The following is a 27,056-nucleotide window of genomic DNA, read 5'->3' as shown; positions in this document are numbered from 1 at the left end:
TCCCCTCACCTATCACAAGCACAGGCTAACAGTGACATCCTTTCAAAAATCAGTCGTGGTGCTGCCACCCCACAGTTAGTGTTGGACTGAAGATGCCACTCAGATTATGTACTCGCCACTCTCAGTGCGTCCTCCAGGTGGCATCGAACATGGAGGCTGCCAGCTCTGGCATTGTCCTGCCAGTGGGACAAGATGTACCCAGGGATGTTGATGGTGGCCTGGGACATCACCTGTGAGGTATGAGTCTGTGAGTATGACTATTTCAGGCTGCTGCTCGAATAGCCTGTGAGACAGCTCTCCCAATTTTGGCACTAAGCCCCAGATGTTAGTGAGGAGGACTTTGCAGGGTCGACAGGGCTGTGTTACCCCTCGTCATTTCCGGTAGCCCAGTGGTCCGCCTAGAGCTTTCTTATCAACAGAAAATACAGATCGGTTGTGGTTTGAAACAACTGAGGGGTTTCCTAGGCTGTTTCGGAGGGCAGTCAACCACGCTGCTGTTGGTCTGGACTCCTATTTATGACAGACCAGTAACAGATGGTACATTGGCTTCCTAAGTGTTATTGTCAAACTATGAGGATTCTTAGAACAATCAACAGTAGTATCATAATCACCATTCGGCTAGCTTTCAATGTTATTGGGTTCAAAATTCGTCATCTGCCATTGTGAATTTCAAAACTATGTGCCCGAACATTAACGTGTGGTTTTGGGTTGGTATTCCAATTATTCCACCAGCTCCCTAATTGTAAGATTCTATTCTAAGCCATAATTCCAGCTATACCCCTCACCCTGAAAATTCTCTTTTGTAAGTTTGGAATCTCATTCGTACAGACTTTAAGTATAGTTAAAGGTTATTAACAATCTGAAACTATTCTTAAAACTTCGTCTTTAATATCTTGCTGTAATTCCAACTTTCCGTAATTCCATTTCTCCGTACCTCTCGTTATTTTGTCGTCTGTATAGAGCGTCATAGAATTCCTAAAATGTGGAAGCAGGCCATTTGGCCCACAAAGTCCATACCATCCATCCAAACAGCATGCTGCTCACATCTCTATCCCCAAAACCCTGCATTGTGTGGAACCAGTGTGGAAACAGGCCCTTCGGCCCAACAAGTCCACACCACCCCTTGCAACATCCCACCCAGACCCATCCCACTATAACCCACACACCCCTGAACACATTGGGCAATTTAGCATGGCCAATCCACCTAGCCTGCACACCTTTGGACTGTAGGAGGAAACTGGAGCACGCGGAGGAAACCCATGCAGATGCGGGGAGACTGTGCAAAATCCACACAGACAGTCTCCGAAAGGATGAATCGAACCTAGGTCCCTGATGCTGTGAGGCACCAGAGCTAACCACTGAGCCACCGTGCCACTCTACAATTTAAATGTAATTTATACTTACTGTTTTGGGACCTTAGTGTCTCAGTGCTGGATTCTTCAGAATGAATGTTTGAAGAGCTCGTTTATTCCTTGCCCTGCTTACAAACACCATATTCCCCTGGAGCAGGGACCGCCTTAGGTCAGTCACGCAGTGACAGCAAATCTATGATAAACTGGCTGTGAAGATTCTGTGGCCAGTTGTCAGTGAAGGGCGAGTGCTCCTCAACATCCTGCCTAACGACTAGTCATTCGCTTTTATGTTCCTCCTTCATTGAATAGAATATTCTTTATTGTCAGCTGCACTAAGTCACTGCCCCTTTTATCTACACTATAGCAGTGACTGCGTTTTGTAGTCAGGCTTTTTTGGGATATCACGGGTTTTGAAAGGGTCAAGCTTCTCCTTGTGGACCTGGGGTCAACCGAGGTAGGCTGAACCTGCAAAAATAGAAGTTCCAAAAATTCACAGCAAGACCCTGAGCACTGAGTAACAAACAGCTTGTTCCACATTTAAATCCTGATACATAATAAAAAGTGACACGCCTTCCTCATTGCTTAAAAAGTCTTTATTTCAGATACATCTTCACAATAGATAAAAATCATTGTTCTATTGTGCAATAATGCGAAATGCTGAGTAACGAACAGTAAACAGATGAGACACAGACCGTGATTCAGAGCCTATTGAGAGCTGGGTGGATGTGTTTGGATTTGTTGTTATGTGCTGGAAATTCTGGGACATCATGTGCAACGAGGGCCCAAACCTGGGCACTTTGGTGGACAGAGGGTGTGAGCTGAGGTCTCCGTCCCCCAACAGGCGTCTGTATCAGTCTGGTATTAGAGTCAAATAAATAGACTTCAAAATGTCAGACTAGACAGAGAGAGTGCTCCATGATAAATAAGAGGTTTAGATTCCTGCTAAGGTTACCCTGTAGACATCAGAGTTTAGCGAACATTCTTCTAGGTGCTCACGTATTAAATTAATGTAAATTGAGGTGAGCTTTTTGGAAGGAAGTTGTTTGGACTGATATGTAAACTCATCACATTTGGCTCCTGCAAAATTTTCACAGGGTTTCCGCCCAATATTCGCAGTGTAAACGAGTTATTTTAAGACTTTGAAGGAATGTCACATTTTACTTGCACAAGCTTTATAAACTAAGGGAGCTCAATCTGATAAAAAGGTAATGAAGAGCAGGAAATTTATTCAGATGAAACTTTGTGGGCGCTGTGATCTCTAATCTTCTCAGTAAGGTGAGGTGAGGTGACAGGAACAAAGGGTTCTTGCCTGTGCAGTGATACTGATGTTGTAGAGGAACAATGTAATAAACATAACCGAGACCGGGAACGGCCTCTCAATTTTATTTAGAGTTGGCACAAAGACTGGCATTCTTCCATTTTCTTTGAGTCTTGCTCTTGTCAATAGCTCCTAATCCCTGATTGAGTCTGCCATATCCCAACCATTGATGTGAGAACAGTTAGCCTTATCATATGACTGGGAACTGGGGAAGAGTTCACTTTAAAAATAAGGGCTGTCTCATTTAAGACAGAAATGAGGTGAAGTTTTCCTCTCTCTCAGAGGGCCATAGGTCTTTGGAACTGTCTTCCCCAGGAAGCAGTGGAGGAAGAAGTCAACTCAGTCTTTGTTTGACAAAGAGTAATAGATTCTTGACTGAAAAGGGAGTGAAAGTTTTTTTTTGTGAGGCAGGGATATAGATTTGAGGCCACAATCAAATTAGCCATAATCCTGTTGTGTGATATACCAGGCTGGACAGGCTGAGGGGCCTACTTCTCATATCTGTATGTTCATTTAAGATTCAAGCCTACTTCTTTGCTCAAATACACAGTTTTACCCAGGCAGCAAATATATCACAAAATATAATTCCAGAAATCCATGCAATGTTCTCCGACTTTCCTCCCTCCCCCTCAGAAACAGCTCTGAAATAAATGGTGGAGGGGCAAGTGTCATGGAAGCTATAAACACTTGAGCCTCACGTAATGTAGCTATCAAAAGAAAAAGTAAACTAGAAATCAGTGAATCCCAGTTTGGATGCTGAAGAGATACCTCCAATATTTTTGTTCCCTGAATTTTCATTCCCTCGGCGTAGACTTTTGTTCCTTTGAATTCCGTGGAAATAAAGAACAGATGGGATGTTCGAGAAGCTGTTGGAATGCTATCATCCGTACAAAGTCCATTTCTGAAGGTATGTATGATGCTGTAATGGTAAGAGAAGCAGATATTTCGGTAAATCCGCTGACCAATGTTCCCAATCAATGCCCAGTATGAACAGCACTGAGAAGCATGTTGGATCTAGTGGGTTTTCTCACAATGGGCCAATTAAAAGTCAACCATGTTGTTGTGGGTCTGGAGTCACGTACTGGCCTCTTTAATCCTGACCACTATATGCTGCTTCTCTTTCTTCTTCTCTGTTATTCCTGAAAACTTGGAAACCAGGAATATTAAGAGCCCATTCACGGGCCGCATTTGAACTCAGTTAGAATGCCACCAGGCCGAATAATAAAATGTGGCAATTTGTGTCTGTAACTCACCAACCTTATTAGTTACATGATGTGCACTAAGTTTAACCTTCCTTTGTCACTTTGAGATGCCCTGAGATTGTGAAATATTTTAACAGTAGGTTCCTTCAGTTTCAGGTTAGCGAGGCACACCATTGAGAGTAAGTTGCAGAGAGAAACAGATATACAGACATTATCCAGCAGTGGTCAGCAAAACCACTTAGAGCCATTGGTCATTTTGGGGTTAAGTCTTCAAATATATAACATCCATTGCACACAGCCTCTATATCTGACTCTTCTTTGCTTCCAAAGGGATCCCACGGAGAGATCAACTTGCTGATGGCAAAAGCAGGCTGTAAAAGGTGCTGAGGTCTGAGTGTAGAAGGCAGTGCTGCTTCATCTCCTCCCTGTTGACCAATTTGTCACCACTTTTATCCTTTTTAACCCCTTACAGTCTGGTAGCAATGACAAAGATCTCCGGATCCTGCTGTGGGGCTTTACTGCGAACTGCCACAGAGCTACCTCCCATTCTCTTGCGGTTGATTTTCCGAAACTCCTCATTGATTTCCAGGATAGTTTTTCCTTTTGTTTCTGGGAGAATGATGAAGATGAACACAGCAATGATCAGACAGTCACCCAAGAAGATCAGGAAGCAGAATGGGCCCAGTCCCTCCTGGAAGAAGCAGAAAGAGAACAGGGTCAGGCTGGCTTAAATAAGCAAACACTCACAGTGTAATGAGAACAGGCCAGTTATGTAATATTGTGATAGCTAAGGTGAGAACAGATCTGTAGTCAATAATCTGTACTAGAAAACTGTATCGCAGAGAACAAAAACAGAAATTGCCAGAAAAACTCAGCAGGTCTGGCAGCATCTGTGGAGAGAAATCAGAGTTAACGGTTCAGCTCTGAGGAAGGGTCACACAACCTAAAATGTTAACTCTGATTTCTCTCCATAGATGCTGCCAGACCTTTTCCAGCAATTTCAGTTTTTGTTTCTGATTTACAGCATCCGCAGTTCTTTCGGTTTTTATATTACAGAGAAATTGTGTAAATAAACCAAATCATTGAAAATCCTGAGTGTCAAACATTAGTTACTCTTAGGTAAAGCAGAGAGTGAGATGTAGTGCACTAAGAGTGGAGACAGTGTAGTCTAAAAGGGAACAGTCTGTCAGTGTTCAGGTCTGAAGCCAGAGTCTTAACCCATAAAGACAGATCAGCAAAAGGCTGCATCAGTGAAAAGCAACTGAAACCACTCACCCCCATGTTTGGTCATCAGAGTTACTTTTGCTTATTGATATTTAAACGAATAAAAAGCAAACAACATCACATCAGTTCTTCTAGAAATACCTCAAAGGAATTCAGATGCAAATGAACTTTGGAATACTTTGAAATTCCGTTGATAACCATCTTTTGCGCAGAGCAAAAATAAAAATGACGATTGACCAGTGAATTTGTTCTCCGTGCTATTTAAAAGTTAAATGTTGCCAGGAAATACTCTGACTCTTTGAATAGTCTTTTATGTTGACTTGAGAGGGCAGATTGAGTTTCTTTCTGGCTCCAACAATGCAGCACTCCCTCAGTACTGCAAAGGCAATGTGAGCCTAGGTTCCAAGTCAATGCAACTACCACTGATTTTTGAAAAGTAAACTTTGGTTTACCAATGTTCTTTAGGGAAGGATGTCTGATACCTTTCTGCCCCTGAAATTGCCAAGGAAATCCCTCAGTTCAAGGGCAATTGTGGATGGTCGACAAATACTGCTAGTGATGTCTAGATTCCATAAAACAATGAGAAAAATGGAGCGGAATCAGAAACCTGACTGTTCTGACATAGATAGTCATGCTTCCTCTGGTGGGAGAGCCCTAGACAAGTGACAGAACATTAAATTGAGATGTAAATTGTCCAGAGGTGATGTCACCCTTCCTCACAGAAGGGGCATTGAAATCTGGACTGTACTACCTCAATAAGAGGTAGCAAGAACTGCAGATGCTGGAGTCAAAGATAACACAGTGTGGAGCTGGAGGAACACAACAGGCCAGGCAGCATCGGAGGAGCAGGAATGACGATGTGTTGGGTCAACGTTCCTGCTCCTCTGATGCTACCTGGCCTGTGTGTTCCTTTAGCTCCACACTGTGTTAACCACCACCCGCCCGTTAAGATGCTGGGAACAGTAGAAAGTTTAAGTTCCAGGATCAGTGGGCAGAAGATGATTTTTTAAAAAGCACATGGATATGTAAGGTAGGAAAGAACAGGTAATCCATGTACTCAAATTTGAGTCAATTCTGTGTAAGAGTCAACCCCCAGACCTTGGCTACAAAATCTTTAATTTTTTTGTACACTGCACAGTCGTTTGGAAGCAACGTTTTTGGGAATGGCCTGGCGTAGTGCTGCTCAAATATTTCCCCACTGACACCTGATATCAAGGCTTAAAAATTGTCCGCCTCCCTCAGTGAAGGCTGCGAGTAGAGGGATTGTTAGAGCAGGATGACAGTTGTTATAAAGTGGTCAGAACTCCCTGGTGACCATTGCCGCCTTTGAACTCAGGACCTTAACATGTCAGCTCGCAAACCCACTTGGGATCCTGACACTTACTTTGCAAAGTCCCGACGTCATGAGTATTTTCCTTAACTGCAGTTATTTTGGGGTGGCATGGTGGCTCAGTGGTTAGCACTGCTGCCTGACAATGCCAGGGACTCAGGTTCAATTCCACCCTCAGGTGACTGTCTGTGTGGAGTTTGCACATCCTCCCTGTGCCTGCGTGGGTTTCCTCCCACAGTCCAAAGATGTGCAGCTTTGATGGATTGGCCTTGGGAAATTCAGGGTTACAGGGATGGTGTGAGGAATGATCTGGGTGGGATGCCTTTGAAGGGTCGGTGCAGACTCAATGGGCTGAGTGGCCTCTTTCTGCACTGTTAGGATTCTGTTCTATGATGTCAGTGAAACACCAGAAATACTGGTGGACAGTCTGAGGCAGGAGCTGCCTGTTGATTTCAGCACCACGGCCAGCGATCAGTCAGCCATCACCAGAAATCATACAACACCAGGTTATAGTCCAACAGGTTTGTTTGAACACACAATCTTTCAGAGCCTCAGTCCTTCTCCTGGTGTCAGTGAGAGAGGTAGTATCAGATTAAGAATTTATACACAAAATATCAAAGGTTCACACCAGTAATGAGGACGTACCGCACAAACCAATGATAACAAGGTGTAGAGCTGGATGAGCACAGCAGGTCAGGCAGCATCTGGGGAGCAGGAAAGCTGACGTTTTGGGTCTGGACCCTTCTTCAAAATCAGTTAGAAGGTTTTAATTGATTTATATATAAATGTAAATCCCCAAAATCCTTCAAGTCACGGTCCTGAGAGAACTAAAGGTTCTATCAGTGTAAAGGTGAGGTGATGTTTTAGGTCAGACAATGTATGTTAGGTGTGAGAACTTGTTTAGCATCTGTTTGCCACAGATCATAGGAGGTAAAGTGTGTGTGTGGGGGGGGGGGGTGGATAGTGTGTGTGTGGGGGCCGTGGATAGTGTGTGTGTGTGGGCGGTGGATAGTGTGTGTGTGTGTGTGTGTGTGTGTGTGTGTGTGTGTGTGTGTGGGGGGGGGTGGATAGTGTGTGTGTGTGGGGGGGGTAGATAGTGTGTGTGTGGGGGCGGTAGATAGTGTGTGTGTGGGGGGGGTAGATAGTGTGTGTGTGGGGGGGTGGATAGTGTGTGTGGGGGGGTAGATAGTGTGTGTGTGTGGGGGGTGGATAGTGTGAGTGTGTGTGTGTGGGAGGTGGATAGTGTGTGTGTGTGTGTGGGGGGTGGATAGTGTGAGTGTGTGTGTGGGGGGGTGGATAGTGTGAGTGTGTGTGTGGGGGGGGTGGATAGTGTGTGTGTGTGGGGGGGGTGGATAGTGTGTGTGTGTGTGGGGGTGATAGTGTGTGTGTGTGTGTGGGGGGGTGGATAGTGTGTGTATGTGGGGGGTGGATAGTGTGTGTGTGGGGGGGTTGGATAGTGTGTGTATGTGGGGGTGTGGGGGCAGACAATGTACGTTAGGTGTGAGAACTTGTTTAGCATCTGTTTGCCACAGATCATAGGAGGTAAAGTGTGTGTGTGTGGGGGGGTGGATAGTGTGTGTGTGGGGGCCGTGGATAGTGTGTGTGTGTGGGCGGTGGATAGTGTGTGTGTGTGTGTGTGTGTGTGTGTGTGTGTGTGTGGGGGGGGTGGATAGTGTGTGTGTGTGGGGGGGGTGGATAGTGTGTGTGTGTGGGGGGGGGTAGATAGTGTGTGTGTGGGGGGGGTGGATAGTGTGTGTGTGGGGGGGGTAGATAGTGTGTGTGTGGGGGGGTGGATAGTGTGTGTGGGGGGGTAGATAGTGTGTGTGTGTGGGGGGTGGATAGTGTGAGTGTGTGTGTGTGGGAGGTGGATAGTGTGTGTGTGTGGTGTGTGTGTGTGTGGGGGGTGGATAGTGTGAGTGTGTGTGTGGGGGGGGTGGATAGTGTGAGTGTGTGTGTGGGGGGGGTGGATAGTGTGAGTGTGTGTGTGGGGGGGTGGATAGTGTGTGTGTGTGTGGGGGGGTGGATAGTGTGTGTGTGTGGGGGGGGTGGATAGTGTGTGTGTGTGTGTGTGGGGGGGGTGGATAGTGTGTGTGTGTGTGGGGGGGGTAGATAGTGTGTGTGTAGGGGGGTGGATTGTGTGTGTGTGTGTGTGTGTGTGTGTGGGGGGGGGAGGGTGGATAGTGTGTGTAGGAGGTGGATAGTGTGTGTCTGTGGGGTTGGATAGTGTGTGTTTGGGGGGGTGGATAGTGTGTGTAGGGGGTGGATAGTGTGTGTATGTGGGGGGGTGGATAGTGTGTTGTGGGGGCCATGGATAGTGTGTGTGTGGGGGGTGGATAGTGTGTGTATGTGGGGGTGGATAGTGTGTATATGTGGGGGGTGGATAGTGTGTGTGTGTGGGGTGGGTGGATAGTGTGTGTGTGTGTGGGGCTGGATAGTGTGTGTGTGTGGGGGGGGTGGATAATGTGTGTGTGTGGGGGGGTGGATAGTGTGTGTGTGTGTGGGGGGTGGATAGTGTGTGTGTGTGGGGGGTGGATAGTGTGTGTGTGGGGGGGTGAATATGTGTGTGGGGGGGTGGATAGTTTGTGTGTGGGGGGGTGGATAGTGTGTGTATGTAGGGGGGTGGATTGTGTGTGTGGGGGGTGGAAGAGAGGGAGTGTGTCTGTGGGTGGGGAGGGGAGGAGGGAGAGTGTGTGTGTGTGTGTGTGTGTGTGTGTTTGTGTGTGTGTTTTTGAGAGAGAGAGAGAGACAGTGCGTATGTATGACTCAGCCAATGTTGTCTCACTCATATGCTGCAGGGAAGGATGCCCCAAGGCATAGTACATTAGCAAGACCGTGTAGATGCTCAGACATTGGATCAATGGACACAGCACAACAATGTTCCCTCTCAGTTGGGGAACACTTTAGTGGTCAAGCACATTCGGACTCAGATCTTTGGGTAAACATCCTTCAAGGCAGGCTTCGGGATATACAACCACGGAGTCGCCGAGCAGAGGCTGATAGTGAAGTTCAGTCCCTATGAGGACAGCCTCAACTGGGATCTTGGCTTCATGTCGCACCACAGGTGGCCCCACCAAATTATAAACACACACACACACACACACACACACACACACATACACACACACACCCTCCCCCCCCCCACACACACACACTCTCTATCCCTCATTCACACACACACACTCTCCCTCACCACCACCACCCCCCACACAGATACACAACCCCCCCCACACACACACACACACACACACACCCTCTATCCCTCATTCACACACACACACACACACACACGTGAATCTATGGGGTGAATTTGTATTTGCAGATGCATTTCAGTTTGTTCAAAAAGCACAAAATTTATAGAAAGTCAGTCAATATGGCGTTTTATAAATTCCTGCTTTAGAAATAAAACCAATCTGACTCCAAACTAAAACACAAACAGATTCTAAACAAGGCCTCACACCTAACATGCATTGTCTGACCTAAAATGTCACCTCTTCTTCATTCTAATAAAACCTTTGGTTCTCTCAGGACTGTGACTTGAAAGGAATTCGGGATTTACATAGACATATTAATCAATTAAAAATTTGTAACTGATTAAAGATTTAACAAAATTTTAGGTTTGTTTAGTACATCCCCATCAATGGTGTGACCCTTTGATCTTTTGCCTATAAATTCTGTGCCTGATATTACCTCTCTCACTGACACCTGAAGAAGGACTAATGCTCCGAAAGATTGTTTTCAAATGGACTACAATCTGGTGTCGGGAGATTTCTGACCTTGTCCACCTCAGTCCAACATCAGCCCCTCCACCACACTGTGATTTCCAATAGTTTGACAGTTCAAAATAGTTGACTTGGAACACAAACCCTCTAATACTCAAGTCATAAAAGTTGTCCCCATACATTTTACCCAAAGGTTTGGTTTCAGAAACCCAGCTTTCATACCGTAACTGATACACTTTATCAAATCCAGAGAGGATAAAATCCTGGATTGCAGTAGGTTAAATGCAAGCAAGTTAAAAAGCGTTGTTGAAGAGATGGCAGGGTCATCATTGCATGTATTTAAAAATTAATTAGGAAAAGAAATAATGCCAGAGAACTGCAGGACAATTCATGTGATCCCCAAACTTAGAAAGATCGATAAAACAAATCTTGCAAACCATAGACTAATTAGTTTGACATCAGCATTAGGAGAGATAAGGGCAATAATTTAATGGAAAATGTCTAGCCACAAAATATAAATAGCCAGCATAGATTTTAAAAGGCAAGGTCATTTTTGATCAACATTATTTAACTCTGTAAAGAAGCAACAGAGGGGATGGATAAGAATAATACGTGATAAAATGCACTTGGGTTTTTGAAGGACCTTCAGTAATGTGGCACATAACAGTCTCATGACTAAAATCAGAGCTTGTAGAGTCAGAAAACAAATAGCTGAACAGATAGTGAACTTGGCTATAAAATTGAAAACAGAGAGTCAGGGTTAAAGATAGTAACAAAGACTGACACAAGATGGTAAAGTCATGTTTTAGGTGGAACCATCACTAGTCACAACTTACACAAGTGATCTACTGTTAGGAACCAGAAACGCAATTTCAAAATTGCACCAACTTGTGGAGTAAAATTAACATAGAAGAGGACCATGACAAAAGGTAGGAAGACCTTAATAAACTTGCAGAATGAGCTTCTGATTGACAAATGAACTTCAATATATGTAACTGAGGTAACACATTTTGACAGCAAAATATAGAGCCCACATACGCCTAGGAAAACACAAGTATAAATAGATAGAGGAAGAGAGGGTACACTGGTCAGCAGAAATATGGAGATACAGTTAATAAGGCCATTAATCAAATATTGGGGTTAATGTGTAGAGGAATAGAATTGAAAAATGGAAATTGTGTTAAACCTGTATAGAGCCTTAGTTAGACTGTGAACAGCTTGGGTCTCCTTATTATAGAAGGGTTGCAGAGGCACTGGAGAAGGTGCAAGAAGTGATTGACTTAAATAATAAACTTAAATAATACCAGAACCAGGAGGTTACACCCATCGGCAAAGACTGAGCTAGCTGGGGCTGCAGAAAAGAGAAAGAGAAGGTTGACTTGATTGAAGGAGGAGTTGAGGCCAGCAGCAGAAGAGGAAATTAGAGACACTGGTGAGGGAGAAAGATCGACTGATCAGATGAGATGAAACAGGGTGAGAGGATGAAGCCAACATTGACCAGTTAAATGGGCTCTTTCTCTGCTTTAAATACGGTGTAATTCTTTGCAATAAATTCTTGACGAATCCGGGCATAACACAATATAGAACCAAATCTTGTAGAAGGAGTTAAAATATAGATAATCCATAATGAAATAACAGAATCAAAGGCCTGAACACTTTTCCCTATATTCCTAAAAGAAATGAGATCTGTTCATGGTTTTCCCGGTGAATGTTATACAGAGGAACCTCCTGTTTCAGGGTTACTTGTGACCTTACTCACCACAATAAATGGGAAGATCATTCCCAGAAGGACAAGGCCCAGCCACTGGAATGAGCCGTTTATCACAAAGGCTACAGGTCGGTAGGACTGAGTGAAGATTTCGAAAGGGATGATTGCAGTCACTCCCGCTAGAGAAATAAAACACCTTCTCAGTGTCTGATATCAAGCTGTTTCTGTCAACAATTAATTCAGCTCACTAAATAACACCAGTGTTAAGGCACTGACCAACCCTTCAACCCTGCCTGGTGCCACCATGCTGTGGCAGTGCACATCTCTCCATCCCCTCCCCAACTTCACCACACAGGAACATTCTCCCTCCCCACACTATCTTTCTGTCCCATTACAACTCTATGAGGGTGATTCTCTCCGACAGAACATTGCTGTCCATCGTCTGATTCACCCCCACACCCCCACCTTCCTTTCTTATCCTGGGAGACTCATCCTCCCCCATCTCACTATCCCTCTGTGGGACACCCATTCACTCTGGTGGGTCTCCACCCCCACCCCTGCTTTCCCTGGTCACATACTCCCCTCCCTTCACACTGGTGGGACTCCCTCTACCCTTCCCACCAGTGAGATTCCCCCCTCCCTTTGATGGGTACAGGTGTGATGGGTCCCCTCCCTTTCATTGCTGCTCCAGTTGGCCACAGTGTACTCACCAGGACCGATTCCATAGCTGAAGATATACGCAAAGATGAGGAATATACTGCAGTAAGGCATCCAGGTGAACTGATGCTGGAAAACAAGATGTCAGAGAATTGAATACTAAACACAGAAGGATCCATTGACCCTGCAGCAGAGAGTTTTTTGATCATCTCTGAGTAACAATGTCACAAGTGTTCACGACACCTATCAGTGTGTCACACTTTGAGGACACAGTCAGAATGACGGGGAGAACAGGCAGACCAGCAACTCCAAGGTTATTTAGTGAATCTCCTCATTTGCTGAGTCACTGTTAATTACACATGTGGTCTGTATGGGGTCACTCCTCAGTGATAATTGGTTATGTGTCTCCACAAGTGCATTAGAGATTTGTACGTAGGCCCCAGTGCTCAACGTTGGCAGTGTCGAGTTCCTGGCATTTCCTAAAACCTCTTTAGCAAGGACTACTTTGAGTATTCGGAGCTATTTGACAGATAGAGTTTGTCACAACGAACTTGTTTGCGACTTCCTTAATGCCCTGTTCCTGTCTCCAGAGGATGTTTGCTGGGAGATCATGCTCAGCAATGTTGTTGGTGGTGATATAGAAGGAAGGCAGGTAGGCCTGGAGTCGTGAAAAAGATGCAGTGCAGATGGTTTTAACTGACCTGTGGGTTTCCATGAACGGAAATGTTGATGTATGCGGAAGCAATATTTGTGAGGACATGAAGATGGAGAAGGGTTGGTTGAATGGAGGGTACAATGGATCAGTGTTCATTCTGTGACCCCATCAATAACTATATACCTTGGGGCAAAGCAAATGATCCTACCAGCAGACTGAAGTCTAAAAGAATGCTAAAGGATTCTGACAGGGGCCTCTTAGGAAATGGTGGTTTGCAGCATCACTAGTCTCAATATTGAGCAAATGTCAGGCTTCACCCCAATGGGGCACACTCTCCAAATGTTGCAATCCAATCAACCTCATCAAATGCCTCAATTAGATTCCAGTCTGTAATTCTCTTGCGTACTTGTTTTCTTAACATATATTTTTAGACTGGGCCAACATTTATTGCCCACAGTGGGCGGCACGGTGGCTCAGTGGTTAGCACTGCAGCCTCACAACGCCAGGGACCCAGGTTCGATTCCAGCCTCGGGTAACTGTCTGTGTGGAGTTTGCACATTCTCCCCGTGTCTATGTGGGTTTCCTCCGGTTTCCTCCCACAGTCCAAAGATGTGTAGGCTAGGTGGATCGTCCATGCTAAATTGCCCATTGTCTTCAGGGGTTTGTGGGTTATAGGGGGATGGGTCTGGGTGGGATGCTCCAAAGGGCAGTGTGGACTTGTTGGGCCAAAGGGCCTGTTCTCACACTGAAGGGAATCTAGTCTGTTTCTATCCATCCTTGCCCTTGAGAAGGTCATTGTGATGAACTAACTTCCTGAAATTTTGCTGTCTACATTGTGTATATAAACACCACCAAGCCCCTTGATAAGATTCCAGCCTCTAACTTTCTCCTTAGCACAGTTATTCTCTCTATGCATAAACCATTACGTATATAAACCATTGATTATAGGTTCCAGGCTCAAAACCTCACCTGCAGAGGCAGAGTAACACACAGGAGTGCTGCCCACAGGGTCATGAGGGTGTATCCTTTCCAAAGTAAAGCCTTTCTCCCATCTCGCTCAATGAAAAATCCCTATTCATAAATAAACAAAAGGATTTCAGTAACATCAGTGAGATATGATGCTCCAACAATTTATGCAAAGCCAATTCTCTCTCTTTCTACGTGAAGCTCGATGAACACAGAGGCCAAGCAGCATCAGAGGAGCAGGAACGTTTGACGTTTTGGGTTGAGACCTGATCCTGCTCCACTGATGCTTCTTGGCCCACTGTGTTCATCCAGCTTCACACCGTGTTATCTCAGATTCTCCAGCATTGGCAGTTCCTACTATTTCTCTCTCTCTGTGCATCATTTCCAATTCGACTGTCACTTACAGAAACCATGGAGGTCAGCAGAAGTGTTGCACCAGCCCCCAGCACCACATATGGTATCGTCCAGTCAGGAATTCCAGCTTCCTGGAACACTTCAGAAGAGTAGAAGTAAATCTGGTGAGAGAAACCAAATATATCTTAAATCTGATATCTTTCTTTCACTACGAAAGTGCACAAAATTAAGTGTGCCTTAATCGTCTGTCTTAACATTCATTCTATGTCTGCCTCTTTCCTTTCAGGTTAGCTCTCCTGTCAGTATCACCGACTGTCAATTAGCTCATGTGTATCTGGGTTTGTATATCTCAAAGTGGGTTGTATGTGTGCTTATATGTATATGTGTGTATCTCTAAGTGGTTATCAGTGTTTCTGTTTGCACACAACATGTGAGTGTGTTGTGTGCATGTGTTTGTGTATGTGTCTCTTCATGTGTGTGTCAGTGTATATATCTGACTTGTGTGTGTGGAAATATTTGTCTCAATGTATGTATTACTGAGTGAATCTATATGTCAATTGATGTTTGATCTATATTTGTGTGTGTCAATTTCAGTACCAGTGTGTTTGTGTCTGTGTGTGTGCAGATGTGTCTGTGTTTGTGTATCTGTGTGTCAGTGTATGTATCTGTAAGAGTGTCCTTCCTCTGATTCTATCTCCTTTTCAGCCTTATACACCATCTTTGCACTGTCTTGCCTTTGATCGGTTTCTAATATGTATTAGAACATAGAACATAGAACATAGAACAGTACAGCACAGAACAGGCCCTTCAGCCCACAATGTTGTGCCGACCATTGATCCTCATGTATGCACCCTCAAATTTCTGTGACCATATACATGTCCAGCAGTCTCTTAAATGACCCCAATGACCTTGCTTCCACAACTGCTGCTGGCAACGCATTCCATGCTCTCACAACTCTCTGCGTAAAGAACCTGCCTCTGACATCCCCTCTATACTTTCCACCAACCAGCTTAAAACTATGACCCCTCGTGCTAGCCATTTCTGCCCTGGGAAATAGTCTCTGGCTATCAACTCTATCTATGCCTCTCATTATCTTGTATACCTCAATTAGGTCCCCTCTCCTCCTCCTTTTCTCCAATGAAAAGAGACCGAGCTCAGTCAACCTCTCTTCATAAGATAAGCCCTCCAGTCCAGGCAGCATCCTGGTAAACCTCCTCTGAACCCTCTCCAAAGCATCCACATCTTTCCTATAATAGGGCGCCCAGAACTGGACGCAGTATTCCAAGTGCGGTCTAACCAAAGTTTTATAGAGCTGCAACAAGATCTCACGACTCTTAAACTCAGTCCCCCTGTTAATGAAAGCCAAAACACCATATGCTTTCTTAACAACCCTGTCCACTTGGGTGGCCATTTTAAGGGATCTATGTATCTGCACACCAAGATCCCTCTGTTCCTCCACGCTGCCAAGAATCCTATCCTTAATCCTGTACTCAGCTTTCAAATTCGACCTTCCAAAATGCATCACCTCGCATTTATCCAGGTTGAACTCCATCTGCCACCTCTCAGCCCATCTCTGCATCCTGTCAATGTCCCGCTGCAGCCTACAACAGCCCTCTACACTGTCAACGACACCTCCGACCTTTGTGTCGTCTGCAAACTTGCTGACCCATCCTTCAATCCCCTCATCCAAATCATTAATAAAAATTACAAACAGTAGAGGCCCAAGGACAGAGCCCTGTGGAACCCCACTCACCACTGACTTCCAGGCAGAATATTTTCCTTCTACTACCACTCGCTGTCTTCTGTTGGCCAGCCAATTCTGTATCCAAGCAGCTAAGTTCCCCTGTATCCCATTCCTCCTGACCTTCTGAATGAGCCTACCATGGGGAACCTTATCAAATGCCTTACTGAAGTCCATATACACCACATCCACAGCTCAACCCTCATCAACTTTTCTAGTCACATCCTCAAAAAACTCGATAAGGTTTGTAAGGCATGACCTACCCCTCACAAAGCCGTGTTGACTGTATTTGATCAAGCCATGCTCTTCCAGATGGTCATAAATCTTATCCCTCAGAATTCTTTCTAACACCTTGCAGACGACAGACGTGAGACTTACCGGTCTATAATTGCCGGGGATTTCCCTTTTTCCTTTCTTGAAGAGAGGAATTACATTTGCCTCTCTCCAGTCCTCAGGTACGACTCCAGTGGAGAGCGAGGATGCAAAGATCTTCGCAAGTGGCGAAGCAATTGCATTTCTCGCTTCCCAAAGCAGCCGAGGACAAATCTGGTCCGGGCCTGGCGACTTGTCAATCTTAATGTTTGACAAAATTTTCAGCACATCAGCTTCCTCTATCTCTATCCATTCCAGCATGCACACCTTCTCTTCAAAGGTTTCATTCACTACGAAGTTCGTTTCTTTCGTAAAGACAGAAGCAAAAAACTCATTTAGGGCTTCCCCTACCTCCTCAGGCTCCACACACAAGTTCCCTATGCTATCCCTGATCGGCCCTACTCTTTCTTTGATCATTCTCTTATTCCTCACGTAAGTGTAAAATGCCTTTGTGTTTTCCTGGATTCCTTCTGCCAAGCCTTTCTCGTGCCCCCTCCTGGCTCTCCTCAGACCATTTTTGAGCTCCTTCCTTGCCTGCATGTAATCCTCTCTAGCTGAACTTGACCCTAGCTTCCTCCACCTTATGTAAGCTACCTTCTTCCTTTTCACAAGAAGCTCCACCGCTCTCGTCATCCAAGGTTCCTTTACCTTACCCCTTCTTGCCTGTCTCAGAGGGACATATTTATTCATCACTCCCAACAACTGTTCCTTAAACAGTCTCCACATGTCTAGAGGTCCCTTACCGTGGAACAACTGCTCCCAGTCCATGCTTCCTAACTCATGTCTAATCGCATCATAGTTTCCTCTTCCCCAATTAAATATCCTCCCATTTTGCCTAATCCTCTCCTTCTCCATAGCTATGTAGAATGTTAGGCAGTTATGGTCACTATCACAAAAATGCTCTCCCACCACAAGATCTGATACCTGCCTCGGCTCATTTCCGAGCACCAAGTCTAGAATGGCCTCTCCCCTCGTCGGCCTGTCAACGTACTGCGTTAGGAAACCCTCCTGAACACACCTTACAAAAACAGCTCCATTCAAATCTTCTGCTCAAAGGAGGTTCCAATTAGCATATATTTGTCTCTTATTCTGTCTCCTGCACTGCAATACTGGTCGCTGATTAAAAGCCATGTCTACTCACTGCATTGATGCCACAAAGCTGCATAGCAATGGTCAGCATGATGTTGGTAATGAGCTGCCAGCGTACTGAGCGATCTTGGAACAGCTCCTTGGCGGTCTTTGCTCGCTCTCCCTTTGCAGCAGCCTGCTCAGCCTCCATATCCTGGACCTCCTCAAAGAAGTCTCCCTGACCCCAGAGTCTCCGCAAAGCTGTGGATAAATAACCAAAAACACAGGCTCTTATTTCAGGGGTAGCTTCACCAAAACCCAACACAGCCTTTGCTTATAAAACTATCAGAAACAGCGTGAGGTGCTGACCCATACTCTCCACCTAGTTTCGGTTAACCTGCAACCCAGGTCTTGACTTTAAAATTGCCGTCCTTATTGTCAAATCCCTCTACAGCCTCGAGCCCTCCTTAACTCCACAGAAAGAAATGAGAAAAAAACCTGCAAATGACAAACATTGATCCAACATGCCTTCACAATGGAGGTTCGCTTCCAAATTTCACTGTTGCTGCTTTTCCCTTTTGGATCCACAAAGTACTTCAACCCCAAGAACTCTCTGAGATATCTGCAGTTTTGACCAATTTAGCACCTCAACACTGCACCACTGGCAAGCCATGCCTTCAGTTTTGATGTCCTGAGCTTGAGAAACCCTCATTTTCCACCTCTCTATCTCCCTCTCCTCCTTTAGCATGCTCTTCAAAGCATGTCCTTGGATTAGCTGCTGTCCAGTTGCCTAAATAATCTTTTTTTGCAGCAAGATGTCACTATTGAATGGATTAGGATGTTTGGCTGCTCAAAATGGCTGGAAAATCTCACAGAAAGGGAAAGGGGACACAAATAATGCAGGGCTGCGCCACAATTTTTGGTTTTTATAAATAAACAGAAAAGTGAAAACGGTTCACAGTTTGTCTCTTTTATGGTTACTGAACATGTTCGATTGTTAAATTGTGGTAATCAACATCTTATCTGCCTTTCGAATAATTGACTATTTGGCTAAACTCCTTTATGATAAATCTAACCCGTGAAAAGCGGATTCCCTGACAGATTCCCCACCTCCCAAACCCTCTCACACTCACCTTCCACACAGAGGACCTTGTTGCCCTTGTCGATCAGGAGGTATCTGGGGCTCTCTGGGAACCACGGCAGCAGCACCAGCTGAATGAGGGCAGGCAGGCCACTGAAGGCGAGCAGCAATGGCCAGGCTGCCTCAGTGCCCAAAATCTCCCTGAGGAACAACAAAGACAGTGAGGTCAGAAAGCAGTGGACACTGGCCATTAGGCCAAGTGCAGTGTCCTTATATAGCCAACAGAAAGGGGCACTGACGACTGACTGTGTTGCTAACACAATCCCATTTACCCAAATGAGGAGGAAACATACTACACAGAATGCAGGCAATTATAGTAAACATGCAGATTTAAATTCTTCAATATTTAGCAAGTATCTAACATCAGTCAACAACTAAGAAAGGCAAACACTAGCACTCTGGTTTTCAATGATTTTACAAACTAAATGAACAGGACAGTTGAGGCTTATTGTATGCTCTGTGCCACAAGAAGCATTCAGATTACATACCCATTGCAGCTTATCAATATTTTCATTTTCTGATCAGTAATTCTTTGCATCTGGATTCCCAAATTAGCTATCTGTTAGCCAGCAGGTTTGATACTCTTGAGATTGAGCTAGTAGTTTATTAGTAAAGGGGAGGGAGGGGCATTCATGACTTGTGCATTCCTGGCCTCCTTTGACACACCATTGAAGGCTGTGCCCCCAGCTGTCAGGTCTCAAGCTCTAGAATTCCCTTAGCTGTGTCTCTCTTTCAAAATGCTCCTTACATTCTACTCTCCTGACCAAGGTTTCAGTTGCGTATCTTAATGTCTCCTTCCTTGGTTTAATGTTTGTTTTTATCTGATTGTGCTCCTGTGAGGCACGTTGGGATGTTCAACATTGATAAAGGAGGTATGTAAATGTAGATTGTTGTTATTTGTTATTATTAGCAGTAATAAGTGATTCAGAGAGACTCTGGTGTTTTGGGGCACTTGGAAACTGAGAGGATGTAACGGAGATGGGGAGTGGCATAAGGAGACAGAAAAATAGTCACAAGGTCCAATAATGACACCAATCCTCAAAATGGTTAATTTCATCACAGCTCTGATGAAAGTGTTATGCACCCCGCAAGAATATGTAAATATTTTTTAAAACTTAATTTGAGTTCAACCAGGGAAAATATTAAATCTCCAGTTACCAATGGCTAGCAGCCTGAGTGAAGTACTGGATGAGATTTGTATTTGCAAGGATTGAGATCTTACCTGAGTCCAACCACTTGTCCAATGAATTTACCAAAGGCAACAAACATTGCCCGGGTCAGAGATACAAGGCCTCGCAATTCCTTTGGTGCACTCTCGCCAAGGTACATACTGTGAACGTTGAGGCCAATACCTTCAAATAACAGAATTTTTTAAAAAAACTGATAAAAGGAAAGCTCCCTCACTTCATAGCCCGTTTTTACAAATCATGCCCACCTCTTGGATATGGTTTGACTCATTTGCATTGTCTTTTGTTGGCCTGTAACCCCACTTTTTCTAAATCATGTGATAGTTTACAAAAAGCAGAATGGTAGCTGTCAAAAATGCATTCAATAGTGCAGTGATCAGTAAGACACCAGAGAGAAATCAAGAACACACACACAATACAGCCATCTGTAAACACGCTCAAAACACAACCGCCAATAACACACACAATATGACATTCATCAACAATACTTGTGAAAGCATAATCACCAATAACACGCCTAACAATATCACCCCGAACAACACGCTGAACATTATCACCATCAAAAACACACCCACAATTACAGTCATCAATACCACACACACGCACCATAACATCACTGTTAAGGACACACTCAAGTGTCATCAATAACACACTCAACGGTACAACCAGAAATAACACCACCAATAACAGGACAATCATCGACAATAGATCCATGAGTACAATGAAAGAGAAATTTGCCTGTAATTAATTGGTGCTGGCTTTCAGCACCTTGGACAGTGAATGCACGGCCTTATTCAGGAACCGAACAGCACAGTAATGTAATAAATAAATGGTACGGTGAGTCAATCAGTGCTTTGTCAAATTCATTCAACCACTTAGGTAAAACAAGTCTCCTTCTCACACTTTCTTGCTGAATGTAATGCAAAAAATACACTTGCAGAAGTTACAAATTTCTCTGTTCAACTGTCACGACAACCCAGGTAGGATGAACATTTTCCACAAAAACTTGGCTCTAATTGAGAGTGTTTTGTTGGCTTGTCCATGTTAATCCTGGACTCCTTTCACTCATCCAAACCACACAGGGGCCAGGAATCATCATATTATACAAAACAGCTGAATTGTACTCTGAACCAGTTGTCAGAAATATTAGAAATACCTTAGAAAATAAAGACAGGAGGATGAAACACTGTTGCAGGTACCTGCATTAATGCCATAGAGGAACCTCCCCACCATGATCATCTCGAAGGACTTCCCCTTCTTACTGAGCATCATTATTATAGCAGCTATGATGGCTACAATGTTGTTGAAAAGCAGAGCGTTCTTCCTGGAACACAAATCAAATCGTTCAATTAGCAGGAGATATTTAGTGACATTTGAGTCCAACCCACACTCAAAATCAAACCAAGTCAGTTCACCAGATGAGCTGCCTATGAGATTGAGCACGTCACTGAGTAGCCCATTTGAGGGAAGGTAGATAACTATCTGTGGACCAAAATGACATATTTCCCCTGGAAAACAACATTTACACTTTGATAACACAGTGTGGAGCTGAAGGAGCACAGCAGGCCAGGCAGCGTCAAAGGAGCAGGAAAGCTGACGTTTCAGGTTGGGACCCTTCTTCTGCTCCTCTGATGCTGCCTGGCCTGCTGTGCTCCTTCAGCTCCACACTGTGTTATTTCTGACTCCAGCATTGGCAGTTCTTACTGTCTCTGAGTGATTTACACTTTGGTGCATTATTTTCACAGAACAGGTTTGCGTCAATTCCTACCTCCCATGCTTTATGGAGAGATGCCCAGCATTCAGAGCTCCAATCAGTCCTCCGATTGGATAGATTGAGACGATAACACACCAGAGGAGTGTGATGGCCGTTTCATCCAATGTTGTGCCAAAGCGAGTGACCCAAGTCTCAGCAATGAATTCCTTAATAAACTGTAATATTAAAATAAATCTGAAATCCTCTGTGTAGAATAACAGAAAGGAAGAAATTTTAAAAAATAATAATGTTGGAGAAACTCAGTGGGTCTGACAGTATCAGTGGAGAGAGAAACAGAGTTAATGCTTCAAGTAGAATAGGACTGTCAGAATAGAAAGGAAGATATACATCTACATATAGCTTTTCATAACCTCAAGTATTTTACATTCAATTAAGTACTTCTTGTCACTGTGGAATATCTAGAAGAGGAACACGCAATGACACAGTTTTGCCAAATTTTCCACATTTTTACCAAAAGCCAGATTGCATGCATTATTAGAAAATCAAGTTCATGTGCAAAGAATTCGATTCCTGAATGCTAGTGAGTGACCGAGACAATAGTACTCTGTCACAGGTTTTGGATAAAAAATGGCACTAATTAAAATAGAGCAGGTTAGTTCTTCCTGGTATTCTGACCAATATGAATCACACTAACAACATTTCTGGGAGCAGATTGATTGAGATCACTTTGCTATGTGTGTGATCCTGCTGTGCACCAACTATCTATTGCATATTTCTTATTACAACAGTAATTGTTACTTGTAGCAATACATCATTGGTCGTATAATACTTTGGTATATCCTAAATTTGTGAAAGGTGCTCCTTCGAGTGTGGGTAACCTCATTTTGATGCTGACTAGTTTCTCTTTGGTAAGTCAGTTAGTGTGTTCAGCATCACATAACATACGCCCAACCGAAGTGCTAAACAGGGCACTTGCCTACAGTCACTCTGTGCCAGTGAAACTCTGCACACCTGAGGCAAGCTTTCAGGAGCAATAAAAATATTAACAGTTCAAAATGTCTCCTGCTGGTTGCTTTCTAGTTTTAAAAATAAAATATCCTTCTGTCTCAGTGAGAACACTTCTATTTTAGCTCCATGTGAAATCACATTTGTGACTTTGGAACATTCTCCCTCTCCCTTCCAACTTGCAAAAGATGTTCACTGTTTTAAGTAGCTCAATAATTGTTGGCATGATAATATAAATCCACCAGTACCTGGGCTTCAGACTGTTTATGAAGCAGCTCTCACTGCCAGGAGCTGTGGTAAGTGGAGGACACATGTTGGGGTGATTGCAAAAAAAAAGGATGAGATGGAAGGTGAAGAAAACTTTCTATACTAAACACATTGTGATAATTTGGGATGCACTTCCCGAAAGGATAGTGAAAACGATTATCCAATTTGCCTTTTGAAAGTTAGTTCAATAACAGCATTGAAAATGGGAAGATATTAGGATAATGAGGGGGAAAAGGGACAGATTGGAAGTGTCTATCAAGAAGCTTTGCACGTGCAGGATGTGAGTGGTCTCTTTCTACACTGTCTGATTCAAAATTTCATGTTTCAGCCCGCAGGGAGGGGATTTAAATCCCTCATCAATCTGGGCAGGTTTGCTCCCTTTGGAGAGGTGATGGCCTAGCAGTATTAGCTATTCTATTAGACTATTAATCCAGAGGCCCAGGTAATGTTCTGGGGACCCAAGTTCAAATCCCACCACGGCAGATTTTAGAATTTGAATTCAGTCAAAATCTGGAATTAAGATTCTAATGATGACCATGAAACCATTGCCAATTGTTCAGAAAAGCGCCTAATGTCATTTAGGGAAGGAAACTGCAGTCTTAGAGTCATAGAAATATAAAGCATGGAAACAGAACCTTTGGTCCAACATGTCCATTCCAACAATATATCCTAAATAAATCTAGTCCCATTTGCCAGCATTTGGCCCATATCCCTCGAAACCCTACCTATTCATGTACCCATCCAGATGCCTCTTAAATGTTGTAATTGTACCAGCCTCCACCACTTCCTCTGGCAGCTCATTCCATACACACACCACCCTCTGTGTGAAGATGTTGCCCTTCAAGTCCCATTTAAATCTTTCAACTCTCACCTTAAACCTATGCCTCCCGGCATTGAACTCCCTCACCTTGGGAAAAAGACATTGACTATTCACCCTATCCATGCCCCTTGTGATTTTATAAATCTCTGTAAGGTCACACCTCAACCCTTGATGCTCCAGGGAAGGTAACCTCAGCCTATTCAGCCTCTCCTTAGAGCTGCTTACCTGGTCTGGCCTACGCGTGACCACAGCAATGTAACTGATCGTTAACTGGGCAATGAGAGATAGGCCATAAATGCTGTCCCAGCCAGTGATGCCCAAATCCCATGAATGAGAAAGAATCCCAGTCAGTTCTCTTCCACTGCAATATACAAATCCCAAACTCTGTCAAAGTAACTGCTCTGCCCCACTTGAGAGAATTCACTGTAAATGATCATCAACATCCCCTTCAATACCAGTTGGAGTTACTTACCATTGAAGGTGCATTGATTGAAGACATGTTGAATCCATATTGGAAGCCACCTCCAATCCCAGTCACAAGGATCAATGGGAGAAGCATACGTCCCTGGAGCTACAGAGAGAATAAAGGGACAGAAATGAATCACAAGAACACTTAACAATATCACAGTGAGAAAAGTTGTAGCAGATAACAGTTCAATGGGGAAGTTATCTAACTTAGACAAAGAAAGATGGATCCAAATAACATCCACCTTAGGAAGCACTTAAAGGGAGTTTAGAAAATTTGACCAGAATATTACTTGGACTAAAAGGCTTTAAGTTAGATTAGTCTAGTATTCCCTTGATTGCAGAAGACTAAGAGCTAATCTAACACTAAGGATTTGATGATGCAGGACAACGTGTTTTATGGGCAGTTCCCTGGGGTATACACTGAGTCTAACATCAACTGCACCTGGAGAACCATCACCTCGGTGTAAGACACTCTGTGGTCTGCTCAAAATCTGTTGGTCTTCCAATGCAAAGACTGAATGTTGCAGACTGGCACATTCCAAGGCCTGGATGTGCTGAGGGATGCACTAAAGCTTGGGGCAGCTGCACCAAGGTACAGTGGAGGTTTGTTTGGTTGCCAGTTCCTCTCGATACCTCAATGTATGTGAATACTGTCCTGTATGAGTCAGAAATGCCTGTTTTATTGCAACTGCAGGGAATATCATATTCTAATGTTTGTTTTTCATCATATGCAAAGACTGTACAGAATTGCTTTAGTACATGTGAATGTAGATTAAGTTCTTTTATGATAAATCTTTGCAGTTAAAAAAATTTAATGGAGTAAGTATATGTCCACTGGCTTGGAGAGTCAAAACCTTAAAAAAATTGAATTAAGCTGTTCAGAGGTGATGTCAGGAAGCATTTCTTCAGACAAAGAGTAGAGAAACCTGTAACTCTCTTCCTCCAAAATTGTGTTGAGGCTGGAGGTGGGAGGTCAAAGAGTCAACAAGCCCTTCACCCTAACCTGCCCATAATGACCAGGACAATTTAACATTTCAGAGCTGAGGTTGACCATGATTTATTTGACGAGAGGACTAAAGAACATTGTCACAAAATGAAAGGGGTAAAATACTTGGGAGGTTGAATTGCCTTCTCCCTATTTCCCCATTTCCAGCAACAAAGGCCATGATTGTCCCACATATACATCACTCATTTCACAGTGACAACCTTCCTTTCAGAAACAATAATATCAATAGGATATAAACACAAGGTTGTAGGATGGAACTTACAATTTATGACTGATTCTAGCCACGGATAATGGTCGTGGGGGATATCTATTACTGTACTACATCTCCATTTCCAGAATAGTCACATCTACACAGCATTGCAGCTTGGCATTGAAATGGCTCAAAACACTTTGCCTGAACTCTTCTGGAGGTGAAGTGACAATTGTCATAGACTTGTAGGGTGATACAGCACAGAAACTATCCATTCGGTCCAACCAGTCCGTGGCGACCATAGTCCCAAACTAAACAAGTCCCACAAATCCCTCCAAACTTAAGAAAAGTTTGTTCTGCTTGAGCCTCATTGCCAGCCTGCTGTGAGAGGAAGCAGTGACATTCTGATTGTAAACTCTGCACTGTGTCTGTGGAAGTGAGCACATTGGGGAGAGAGTTTGACCGTGCACCATTCCTGTCCCTGGGCTTTGGACACATTGCAGTCACCAGCTGTAGATCCCTGTTATCAAACCAAGGAAATAATATCGTGAGGGGCAGTGATTGGTATAATTGCTTCACTGCTATTCTCAATTTCTGGAATCCCTCCTTGAACTCAGTCCACAATTTGGGAACATTAGTGCTTTCTGCCACTTGTAAGTGTTAATGATTATAACTCCATCACACATACCCAGAACTGAGACAGCATTGTTCAGAAATAAAGAAAAATATTCAAAACTCTTGCATCAAACCCCTCCTATGCACAGTATGGGTTTGATACAGAGTAAAGCTCCCTATACTCTTCCCCCATGAAAGGCACCAACAGAAACAGAGGAAAGCTCCCACTGCACTGCCCTGGCAAACATTCTAACAGTCGTCTGGAATGGGCTCACAGGAAATTAAAACTCTGTCTACACTCTCCAAAGCACGATCAAGGCAAACACAACAAGCGGTTAGACACAAAGTGAAGCTCCCTTTATTCTGTCCCTGTCAAACACACTCAGGACAGGTACAGCATGGGGTTAGATACGGATAAAGCTCCATAAATAGTGCTGGATGTGTGCATCTCCACTTCACACAAGCAGCCATCCTTGCTGGTTTGCCTGAGTGACAATTCCTCATAGGAACTTATTCTGGCTTATTGTATCAACCACACAGATCTGTGTCAGCATTGCTGACAGGTGGAAGAGAATGCACAGGTAAAGTGAGAAGCAGGAGGAATTCATGTATAAAACATACCAGTTTCTTCAGCATGGTGCCTTGTCTCTGCCCAGAAAGAGTTCCCTGTGCTTGGTAATTCCTGAGCTGGTTGGATGTCTCTGGGTTGAAGTGAGCTTTTTAAAGCTTTGTCAGGGTTTAAAGCTATCAACTTCACGTGTACATTGTTGCTTTTTAACCTGAGTCTAATTTATTAACTAACTTTTGACAACAGTGAAATGCCCAGAGCTTGTATTTTCACAGGCCATTAATTCTCTCAACTGGGATTACGTTTTCTTCAGAACGTCTGCGTCATGAAATAAGGGTAAAATTAAACTTTAAGCATAATAAGATTTTGTAGTCAGGGATTATTCACTGCACCAATGCCACTCTACATG

General features: G+C 44.0%; 1 protein-coding gene across 2 annotated transcripts; it reads right to left on the bottom strand.

Moving 5' to 3' along the window:
- Positions 1–1,989: 1,989 nt before the first annotated feature.
- On the bottom strand, positions 1,990–26,815 carry LOC125463934 (solute carrier family 2, facilitated glucose transporter member 11-like). 2 transcript variants are annotated; one of them, XM_048555735.2, is made up of 13 exons: positions 26,701–26,815; positions 24,273–24,371; positions 24,026–24,161; positions 21,763–21,923; positions 21,194–21,318; positions 20,030–20,159; positions 18,800–18,948; positions 17,740–17,927; positions 14,536–14,646; positions 14,135–14,236; positions 12,564–12,639; positions 11,905–12,032; positions 1,990–4,563 (listed from the first exon to the last, which is right to left on the bottom strand). In XM_048555735.2, exons 2-13 carry the CDS (start codon positions 24,308–24,310, stop codon positions 4,339–4,341), a joined length of 1,569 nt encoding a protein of 522 aa, XP_048411692.1. In that variant the 5' UTR covers positions 24,311–24,371; positions 26,701–26,815; the 3' UTR covers positions 1,990–4,338. The 2 variants fall into 2 exon arrangements, with proteins under 2 accessions (XP_048411692.1, XP_048411693.1); XM_048555736.2 differs by lacking the exon at positions 24,026–24,161.
- Positions 26,816–27,056: the final 241 nt, after the last annotated feature.

The sequence above is a fragment of the Stegostoma tigrinum genome, chromosome 26 (assembly GCF_030684315.1).
Source record: "Stegostoma tigrinum isolate sSteTig4 chromosome 26, sSteTig4.hap1, whole genome shotgun sequence".
Lineage (NCBI taxonomy): Eukaryota > Metazoa > Chordata > Chondrichthyes > Orectolobiformes > Stegostomatidae > Stegostoma > Stegostoma tigrinum.
This window is presented reverse-complemented; position numbering and strand designations above follow the sequence as displayed.